Raw genomic sequence first — 11,152 nt, 5'->3', positions numbered from 1 at the left:
AGGCGGGGCTATTGAAATGCGCGATACCCTAAAACTGACATGGAAAGTCGATACCCCTATTTGGGTAGATCAATGGCCCCGACCACTGGAAAAGCTTTGCGCCCTCCAGGAACTAGTTATGGAACAGCTAACAAAAGGGCATATTTTGCCTTCCACTGTCTGTGGAACTCACCTGTTCTTGTTAGTAAGAAACAAACTGGCAAGTGGCGCTTGCTCCACGAACTCAGAAAAAATTAATGATGCTACGGAAGACATGGGAGCCCTCCAACCTAGACTCCCGTCCCCCACTATGATTCCTCGACATTGGCGTTTGACCGTTATGGATCTCAAAGGCTGTTTTTTTAATATCCCACTCCACCCAGATGGTGATCCTAAATTTGCCTTTTCAGTCCCTAGCGTCAACATGCAAACCCCGTTGCTAAGATACCAGTGGGCTGTGCTGCCACAAGGAATGAACTGAGAAATCCTCCTTTTATTACAGAGATGTGAGACAGGAGTCAAGGTTAATTGTCCACCCACGCACATGTACAAAGAACACCGGGTCAGACAGGATGGGTTCCCACGTGCAACAGATGCCGACATTACTAGACAAACAGGATTGTCACAAATAGAATGCTAAATGCACTGGAGTTTCCAGACATGAATTGGAAATGCCTCGTGAAGGGACATGGATAATTCATTGCCGCTGAGATACACCTGACTGCATCAGCTTCTTCAGTGCGTCCTTCAGCTCCTGGTTCCTCATGCTGTAGATGAGGGGGTTCAGTGCTGGAGGCACCACCGCGTACAGAACTGCCACCACCAGGTCCAGGGATGGGGAGGAGATGGAGGGGGGATTCAGGTAGGCAAATGTGCCAGTGCTGAGAAAGAGGGAGACCACGGCCAGGTGAGGGAGGCACGTGGAAAAGGCTTTGTGCCGTCCCTGCTCAGAGGGGATCCTCAGCACAGCCCTGAAGATCTGCATGTAAGACAGAACAATGAAAATGAAACACCCAAACAGTACTAAGACACTAACCACAATAAGCCCCACTTCCCTGAGGTAGGTGTGTGAGCAGGAGAGCTTGAGGATCTGTGGGATTTCACAGAAGACCTGTCCCAGGGCATTGCCGTGGCAGAGCGGCAGTGACAGTGTATTGGCCGTGTGCAGCGCAGCATGGAGAAACCCACTGGCCCAGGCAGCTGCTGCCATGTGGACACAAGCTCTGCTGCCCAGCAGGGTCCCGTAGTGCAGGGGCTGGCAGATGGCCACGGAGCGGTCATAGGCCATGACGGTGAGGAGAGAACACTCTGCTGAAAGGAAAAAGACAATCAGGAAGAGCTGTGCAGCACATCCTGAGTAGGAGATGTCCCTGGTGTCCCAGAGGGAGTTGGCCATGGCTTTGGGGACAGTGGTGGAGATGGAGCCCAGGTCGAGGAGGGAGAGGTTGAGGAGGAAGAAGTACATGGGGGTGTGCAGGTGGTGGTCGCACACTATGGTGGTGATGATGAGGCCGTTGGCCATGAGGGCAGCCAGGTAGATGCCCAGGGAGAGCCAGTAGTGCAAGAGCTGCAGCTCCCGCGTGTCTGCCAATGCCAGGAGGAGGAACTGGGTGATGGAGCTGCTGTTGGACATGTGCTGCCTCTGGGCATATGGTCCTGTCACAGGAGGAAAAGACAGTGATAATTTAGGGGAGACTTCTGCAAGCAAAATCAAAGCCATTTCCCACAGACCATCCCCCCGTCACACACAGACATCCCTCTCTTTTCTCGGAGACCTTCCTGCAGCTGTGTGGCTGCAGCCCTGCTTGGTGCTGGCCGTGTGGGTGATGAAGAGCAGGGCATCTGCCCACGGGCTCTTGACCAGCCAGCCCCACTCTGCAGCAGTGGGTGGGGGCAGGGACCAGTCCTGGTGTTTAACTTTGTCCTGTGAAACCAGTGCCAACGCAGAAGGGCTGGTCAGCGTCTGCAGCGCCAGTGCTAAGGAACGGGAAGGGTGAAGGCATTTTAAGGGAGTTTTAGGTTTTTTCACAGCTCCCCGCCATCTCTCCTGTTGCGTATTCTCGGATGTCAGAAAAGCAGAGCATTTTTGCTGCCCTCCGGTGGAACAGAGTGAGGTCTGTGAGGCAAGAGGATTGCCTGTGGGTGAGTGCCCAGTGAGGGGAGGTGGTCTGTCCATCTGGTTCCCAGTTTCTATGGGCTTGCACCTTCCTGAGATGAATGGTGGCCACACTCCCATGTTACCCTGAAGTACCACAAGGCACTGCTGAGAACGGACTGACCCACCACAGACCAGTAAAGGGTGTAGACTTTCATCAGAACTCAGCATCCCACCCACAGCAAAGGATACACAGCTCATTTCACCCACCCCAGCAGTGTTTTCTCCATCACAGAAACTCTACGCCTCTACGTGGGGCTTTCTGGTCACTCATGGGTGCGAGGGGATGGGTTTCCATTCTGGAGGGCAACTCACTGCTTGGAAGGGAACTTCAAGGAGGTAGCCAAGTGCCCTAACAAGAGCATCAGGTTCAGGGTGAACCAGCCCCTTGCCCAGCCCCACATAGGGCATTGCCCACAGCCCCACAGGTGAGAGGAAAGCTGGGACACTTGTTCCCACGGACACACCTGCAGGAGAGGACCCACAAGGTCAGAGTGTGACTCTGCAGCTGAAACACCCATCCCCAGAGAGCCTGACAGCAAGAGCTAGAGAATAAAACTAAGACCAAAAGGCAGAGAAAGAAGTAAAATTGCACTGATGGCCTAGGTAAGAGTGTCCAGGGCGAGCGTGCCAGGCACTGAGGGCAGCGTTGCCCTTGCCCAGCTCTGCTCGCCACCTCCCACACACCAACACTGCCGGGCAGCTGCTCTCAGCCCCTGTGCTCTGCAGAGGGACCGGGGCACGTGGCTGCAGAGCTGCACCGCGGCTCTGCTGGAGCTCTGGCTGCAGAGGGGGTGGCTCACACCTCGGGACCCCCAGCCCTGAGGGCAGAGGCTTTGCTGGGGGGAGAGCAGCCAGGGGGATGCCTCAGAGAAAGGGGTCTGCACTGCACATGGTCAGAGAGAGCTCGCTGATGCTCCCTTCAACAACAATTCTGTCTGAGGTTTCCTTTCGTTCCCTGATCATATCGCTTCTGCCAGGAGATTTTCCTTGTGGGAGGTATCTCCCTGTGCCAGGTCTTTCCCTGTCAGCGCTCACAGATGCCATCACAACCTCTGTGCTCTGGCCCCGCACAAACCTGCCTCTCTGAAGGGCACTGGCTGGGCACAGGGTCCTGCCCGCAGGGGGAAAAGGGCAGCTCAGAACGACCCTGATGGCTCCAGCAAAGGTGCTGCTGCTGCTGTTCATAGGCGGAGGAGTGGCTGAGGGCACTTCAGGAGGCTCCTGGCAGACCTCCTCATCACTCAGTTACAGCTGGCAGTCTCAGGGACATCTTCAAACTCGAGATCTCCATTAACATTTCTGCCTTCCCTCTCCTGCCCCCAACAACAGAAAACTGAAAACACAGACTGAGGAGAGCCCTGGATTTATCATAGCAATCCCTGCGCTGACCTTCGATACGAAAAGTCTCATCCAGACATATTCTGAGGGTAACCTATACTTGTAAGCAGTGCTCAGCCATGCAGCACACTCTGCACAGCAGAGAGATCCTTCCCTATGGGGGCTCAGTCCATACGCCCCCAGAGCTGTCGGGAGCCCCCCGGCAGGCTGAGAGCTGCCCCTGGCAGGCGGCAGAGCCCCTGCCCCAGCACACAGCCCCCGGGGCTGCAGGGACCCTGCTGGCAAGGACAGCCCTGGGCACCCCTGCCTGCACAGCCACCTTCACAGCCCTGCAGCCGGCCCTGGCACAAGGCAGCCCACATGCCCTGGCCCTCCCACGCTGCAGCAGGGAAGCCCTGCTCTGCAGCACACTGGCCTCCTCCACAGCACAAGGCTCCCACACGGTCCCACAGGCTGGGGGGGCCCCAGCTGCTGCAGACCCGGCTAGGAACTGCAGAGGCAGTGCCCTGCAGCTACACACTTACCGGCTCCAGGGCTCTGCAGATTTCTCCAGCGGGGAGCTCTCAGCAGCCTCCCACCAAGGGCTGCTTTTGAGCTCTCCCTGCCTCCCTCCTCTGCCCCTCTGGGCTCCCTCCAGCTGTCCCTGGGGCTGCAGGGGAACCTGCTGGGCAGCAGGATGAGGCCATCCCTCATGGGCCCTGCCTCACCTGGGGGGACACACTTATTTCCAGCAGTGGCAATTCCCTTCCTAGAAAAAAAAGCTTTCAGCATGAGAGTCACCTTCTGTTAACCCTTCAGTAGCCAGCACAGAGGGAACTTCACAGGAAAGCAGCTCAGATCTCCAGTGTGGGGTTTTGCTGTGTGATGGCTTCAGTTACCCTAATGCAATGTAGGCGTGTAACTCGGGGTCTGTAGTCTCAGGGCTCAAGGCTCAGCTCTCCCTTGCCCAGGCCATGTCTCTGCTCTGAAGCAAAGCCTTTGCACCCACGGGCTCGGGGACACTTGGTACCAGGGTGCCTTATGGCCAGGCAGAGCTGGGCTGGTGCCACAGCTGGGGGGCTTCAGCCCACATGTGCAGCAGTGCTTTCACATTAAGACGAGGGGTTTCCTCAGACTCTTGCTTTTTAATGAGCCGGGCAGTTTCCGAAGACAGACGAGACCCTTGTGTCTGACCAACCTGCCCACGACCTGCGCTTTGACAGCCCACTGTATCCTAGGGTGACTCTACAACCTATCCAGGAATCCCGCTGACAGCATCATTGAGTCAGAGCCCTCAAAACACCTACTCACATCTCCAGAGACTTATAGGAAATGAGCTTCAGCTGAAGATTTTTATTATGCAAGTTTGTGACAGAGTAAGGTTCAAAGAATGCCAGTAATGGTAGGCTGACTGCTAAACACGCTTAAAGCAACACACTGAGCAACAGCTACCGTGAGTTAGTGCTGGCATAAAGTTCTTACCCTATAGGCGTCCCTAGGGGGAACGACAGGTTCAGCCCATCCACTGATCCCAGAAGTTCCCATGGAGTCTCCACTCACTTATCCCCTCATTGTCCACTTTGACACTTCATAGCACGTTGCTTATTCATTTACCTACATGGGATAGGTTACAAGTTTCTCACTCGTGAGGTACGTTAGTGCTCACCCTCAGGCAGCACCACGGAAGGCTTTCACTGACTGCACATGCTCCCCAAGCGGGGTTTTGCCCGCGTTTGAGGGCTGTTTGACATGGAGGTTGCAATCTGTCACTACCACAGTTACCTTTGTCTTACTATTGACTGGGGGTTTTTTGGTTTGTGTTTTTAGGTTTTTTTGGTTTTGTTTTTGTTTTTTTTTATATGTATGAGGGTTGAAAGACCTTACCAGCTTGTCTTCGGCTGTGGCCAGAACTTCCTTGCTTGAATGCTCGTTCCTTTGGCAATGGTGTTCTTTCCACCCCTTGTTCTATGTCACTCATCCTTCCCAAGGTGACTCCCTTGGTCAGAAGTCCCTTCATTCCCAGAGAGTGGGTCCTCACTTGGCCTCACTTTGTTCACAGAGGTGTTTATCAGATAGCGAACCACTAAGTCACTGTGGTAATTGAGGAGTTTAGAACACCCACCACCACTGGACTTATTTCAGTCCTGGCCCAGTTCATTGTATTGACATTTCGGTGGAGCTTGAGGGACTCCAGTCATTCACATTGTTGTTACTGTTTGGTATCCTGTGCCCAGGGAGCTGTAGTAGGGCCTTGGAGGTGGGTAACTTTGGCATGGAGGTGGGCATTGGTATTACAAGGAGATTATTTCATCTGAGGAAAGCCCTATCGCCTCAATGGTTGGCTCAGCAGTGGACAGCCTCTCGTAGCTTCTTATGTGACAAGTGCTCTGCAGCTTATCAGCTGTGTGGTACCATCAAGTTCCCCTTCCTGCAGGGAGCACAGCAGAGCTTGGCGGTGGGGTCTCCACTTGCTCCACCCTCCATTACTCCCATCAGCAGGTGCTGAGATGGCAGGGTGTGTTGCTTAGGGAGCTGAGGTAGAGTAGATTCCGTCCATGCCAACCATCCTAAAAGCGATGCAGTTATTTTAGCCTAGAAATCTTTCTATACTGGTAGGCTTCTGCTGGGTCCCAGTTTTCCCTAATTCCAAAGTAATGAGTAATTTTCCCGGAGTCAATTGAAACAATAGACACAGAAAAAAGTCCCCTCAACTCCACTCTGTAGTGGGGTGAACTGGGAGTGACAATACTGGAAGGCTCTTTGGTACCATGAGAACGTTTAATCTTTGATCACCCCAAGTTCCTCTTTCCCTAATGCCATAAGGCAGGACCGACACCTCCAGAGCTCACAGCATAGTCCCTTGCTCCTTGGAACACCCTCAGCCAGACCAACCACAGCTCATGCGAGGGACATCCAAAGGTCTTCCAAAAATGAGAAAGGCCTTTTCAGTGCGGTTTTGTTGAGGAAAGCTTTAGGGTTTGTTCAGAGAAATCTCCCCTAACTTGTCACGGTCTTTTCCCTATTGGATAGGTCCCCATTCCCAGAGGCAGCAAATGCCCAGTGGCACCTTCATCGCCCAGTTCCTCCTCCTGGCATATGGAGACCCATGGGAGCTGCAGCTCTTGCACTTCTGGCTCTTCCTGAGCACCTGTCCTGGTTTCAACTGGGATAGAGTTAATTTTCTTCTTCACTATATGATCTGTTTGGGCTATGATGTGATACAATGCTGATAGCACACTCACGTTTTTAGTTGTTGCTGGGCGAAGTTCATACTAAGTCAAGGACTTTTTGGTTCCTTGGGCACTGCCAGCGAGAGGGCTGGAGGGGCACGGGATATTGGGAGGGGACACAGCCAGGACAGGTGACCCAGGGTAGCCAAAGAGGTATGCCATACCATATGACGTCATGCTGAGTATATAAACTGGGGGAAGAGAAGGAAGTTGGGAACATCTGGCATTATGGCGTTTGTCTTCCCGAGTAACCATGGCACGTGACGGAGCCCTGCTGCCCTGGGGATGGCCGAACACCTGCCTGCCCATGGGAAGTGGGGAATGAATTCCTTGCTTTGTTTGCTTGTGCCCGCGGCTTTTTGCTTTACCTATTAAGTTGTTCTTCCTCAATCCTTGCGTTTTACATTCCTTCCCGATTTTCATCCCGATCCCTCTGGGTGAGGGAGGGGTGAGCAAGTGGCTGCGTGGTGCTTGGTTGCCGGCCAGGGTTAAACCACGACAGCACCGACCTGGCTGCCCTCATAACCAACGGCCTCGTCATCACTGCCGTAGTGTGCGACCATCACCTCAACACCCCCATGCATTTCTTCCTCCTCAACCTCTCCCTCCTCGACCCGTGTTCCATCCCCACCACTCTCCCGAAAGCCCCAGAGGACCTTTGGTGCAGCTGAACCTCATGTCCAGGAAGGACAAAGTGCTTTGGAAAGTGTCCTTGGCAATGGTACCTGTGATCCAGGAACACTGTGAAAATCATTGGTCTGCTCCTCAACTGCCTCACCACAGGGGTGATAATCAACGGTGCTGGCAAACTGGGGAGGCCCCAGAAGACTGGGGGTTAGTCAAAGTGGTGCCCACCTGCAAGATGGGCAGGACGGAGGATCTGGAGAACTACAAGCCTGTAAACCCAACCCTTGTGTCAGAGAAGGTCCTAGTGGTACCTAGGAAGGCCTAGGGATGCTCTCAGGGCCCTGCCCCCATGGGATCCCACCTGCCAGTGCCCTCAGCAGGCCAGGTTCTCCTTCCCTCCTGTCCTGGGCTGTGCTCTGCTGCTCTGCTTCCCCACATGCCTGGGCATTAGGGACACCACAACTGCACACTACTATAAGCAAGGTGGCACTGGTTTCAAATCCCTGAGCATCTTGTCCTCTTTGAAGAGTCCCAGGTGCAGATGAACATCAGAGTGGGTGGCCTGTTTGGTCTGGGGAACTCTCCCACAAAGACCTGGGCTCCTGGCATCCTTGCTTACCTGTGCAGTGATCACCAAGGAGACGGATTCCCCCAGAAGAGACAGGCTCTGTGGTCCACAGGTTTCCTCAGGTCATTTCAAGCAGACATTGTTCATGCCTCACCCTGACTGTGTGACCCGTCACTCTGTCCTGGCTCGGGCTGGCATGGAGTGCATTTTCTTCACAGCAGCCCTTCTGGTGCTGTGCTTTGCGTCTCTTCCTAAGGCAGCGCTGACCACGCACCAGTGTTTTGGCCACCGCTGCAGAGTAATCGCCAAGGCTTCTCTTTCTCACACTCTGCCTGCGCTACAAGGAGACTGGGGGGATGCAAGGAGCTGGGGCAGCTGACCCCCAGTGACCACAGGGATATTGCATATCCCAGGACGTTGTGCTCATCAATAACAGCTCAGGGAAAGGAGGATGAAAAGAGGACATTTGTGGTCATGGCATTTGTCTTCCCGTGTCACTGACAGATGTGCTGAAGAGCAGCTCTTATGGGGATGGCTGAACCCCTGCTGCCCATGGCAAGGAGTGAGCGAATTGCTCATGTTGCTCTCCTTGCACACACAGCTTTTGCTTCTCTATTGAACTGTGTTTTTCCTGACCTGTGAGTTTTCCTCTGATCCTCTCCCCCATCAAGCTGGGCATGGAAAGGGTCAGTGAGCAACAGATTCTGGGCATTTGGGTGCTGGCCAGGGCCAAACCACAACTAATTCCTCCCTCAGTGCCACCCTGGCTGCTCTCCCCTTTGTTCCACACACCAGCTCCCACCTCACACCTTTGCCTGTCCACTAGAAGAGCTCCATGTATCTGAGCTGCCCTGACATCACACAGAGCATCCCCCTCCCCTCATCTTTCCCGTAGGTCTCCCCTACAGACCTTGTGTCTCCATCCCCCACCAAAGGCGTGGGAGCTGCCCTGCCCCTCCTCAGCGCTTACGGCACTGATGTCACAGCTCTGTGGTGGCACAGGGGGCTCCTGCTGCCCGTGCCCCAGGCGGTGGGCTCTGGGGGCCATGTGGGCTGCAGCGCCTCAGGGGTGGCACCAGGGCCAAGGGCAGGCTTGTCACACGGACACCGGTACCCAGGGATGGGAGCCCTTGTGTGGGAGGGGTTTGCTGCCCAGCAGAGGATGCTGGAGCGGGTGGCAGGGGGCAGCAGAAGGATGAAGGAGCTTCCCACCACGAGAGCAAAGGCTGCAGTCCCCGAGGCCAGAGGGCAACAGGCCTGGGCTGCGCAGCCCTGGCAGGAGAGGGCTTTGCTCTCCCAGGTGACTCTGTAGCACCCTGCGGCCTGTGCCAGAGCTGAAGCTCATCTCCAGGATGGGCAAGATGCTGCTGCTGGTGCTGAGCAAGCCCCTGGGGGAGGCCAGCCCGTGATCCAGCCCTCCTGGGGCTATCCTGCTGGTGGCAGGCCGGCCAGAGAGAGGCTTTGCAGAGAAGGACCTTTGGGTGCCAGAGGAAAAGCAGCTGAGCAGGAGCCATCGATGCACCCTCATGGCAAAGGCCATCTGTCAAAGGAAGAAAGTGTGAGAGATCTACAACTGTTCAGTCTGGAGAAGAAAAGGCTCTGAGAGTCTTATTAATGTATGCAGCATTCCATGTGAGCCAAGGTTACACTTTTTGAACTGGGGATGATCAACCACTGCAGGTAGTAGCCAAGAGTGGTTATGGAATGTCCACCCCTTGACATATTCCAAACCTACCGAGCCAAGGCCTTGTACAACCGGCTTGAGCTGGCCGTGCCTCTCCTAGTGGTTTTCACTGGATGATCTCCAGAGGTCCCTTCCAATGTCAACATTCTCTCTCGTTCTCTGAGTTTCAAGGACACAAAGCAAGACAGAATGAAATGAACAATGCATACCCTTGACTGCAAAGATAGCGGGGTCTGTGGAGAGGACCCACGCTGGAGCAGGGCAGAAGTGTGAGGAGGAAGAAGCAGCAGAGGTGTTCTGTGCCATCAACCCTCTTCAACACCCCCCCTGCGCCTCTCAGGGTGTGCTTGTGTAGGTGAATTGGGATCAATGGAGTAATTTGGCCCTGGGAGAAACTGGGGAATGGTCTTCAATGTTTTGGTCATTGTTTCTCACAATCAACATCTTGTTTTAATTGGCAATGAATGAAATTGATCTTTGGCAAGACAACACATCTTTGGCTATGACAGGGATCGGTAAGTAATCTCTCTGCCTTTACCTTGACCCAGGATCATCACTGGTTTATTTTCTCCCTTTGTCCTGTTGAGTCAGGGGAGCAGATGAACAGCTGGGGGGCTGGCTGGGGGCTGGCCGTGGTTAACCCACCACAGGACCATATCAGGACTGCTGAGGCCACAGTGGGGCTCCCCAGCACGAGAAAACCCTGCCAGACTGGAGCAAGTCCTGCAGAAGCCAAAAGGATGGTTGGGACCTGGATCATGTTATGGACAAGGAGAGGCTGAGGAACTGGGGTTTATTTGAGATAACATCTAGAGTGAAAGACTGGACCCAGGCCAGTTGGTGGGATCTCTGTCACTGGTTTACTTCACTATTTGTCAAAGCAAAGCCGTGAGGACATGATCTGGTTGGAGATGTCTGACCACGGCCTTGGCTGAGTGGCCAACTGTGGCAAGAGCTATGGGACTTGTGTGTAACCAGTGACAGTAGGAAAGTGGCTCCATTTATACAGGAAATTGCAATGGAGTTGGGTATCACTGAGCCACTAAGGATGGCAGAGCTGACCATGCAGCAAATGTTCCTCGTAGGGACTGGGGTGTACAACAAGCAAAGGAAATGACTGGTGCTTAGGACATCTTGGGGATCTGGGGCAGCTTCCCCTGGGTATCCAGGGAACATGGCACTGAGCAGAGCCCTGTGTCCCACCCGATTAGTGCCTTGCTTCCTTCACCGTGACCACGGGATTTGCACCAGGACACCCTGCCGTGTGCCCCCACCCTGTTATTTGCCCCAACTTTGCACACTCACACAGCTGAGCTCTACACTGGTGCTTTACTCTCCTGGGAAGTTGACAGATATCTTCACTACACAAGCCCCTTAAATTACAGAGATGTGACACAGAAGTCCCGCTGAGCCATCCTGGATGCAAAAGTACAAAAGCCTCTGGGTCAGGCATAGTGGGTTCATTCCTTTGAGGAAGTGGAGTGCATGGAAACATTCTAGGAGAAACACAATTGTGACATTAAAAGTGCTAAATGCACAGGATGTTCCAGAGATGACCAGGAGACACCTTGTGAAGAGATTCAGGCAGT

At 54.1% G+C, this 11,152-nt stretch overlaps 1 protein-coding gene across 1 annotated transcript; it reads right to left on the bottom strand.

Moving 5' to 3' along the window:
* Positions 1-676: 676 nt before the first annotated feature.
* LOC119142115 (olfactory receptor 14C36-like) lies at positions 677-1,632 on the bottom strand. The gene has a single exon (XM_037374842.1). It carries the CDS (start codon positions 1,610-1,612, stop codon positions 677-679), a length of 936 nt encoding a protein of 311 aa, XP_037230739.1. The 5' UTR covers positions 1,613-1,632.
* Positions 1,633-11,152: the final 9,520 nt, after the last annotated feature.

Source organism: Falco rusticolus, unplaced genomic scaffold, assembly GCF_015220075.1.
Source record: "Falco rusticolus isolate bFalRus1 unplaced genomic scaffold, bFalRus1.pri scaffold_53_arrow_ctg1, whole genome shotgun sequence".
Lineage (NCBI taxonomy): Eukaryota > Metazoa > Chordata > Aves > Falconiformes > Falconidae > Falco > Falco rusticolus.
This window is presented reverse-complemented; position numbering and strand designations above follow the sequence as displayed.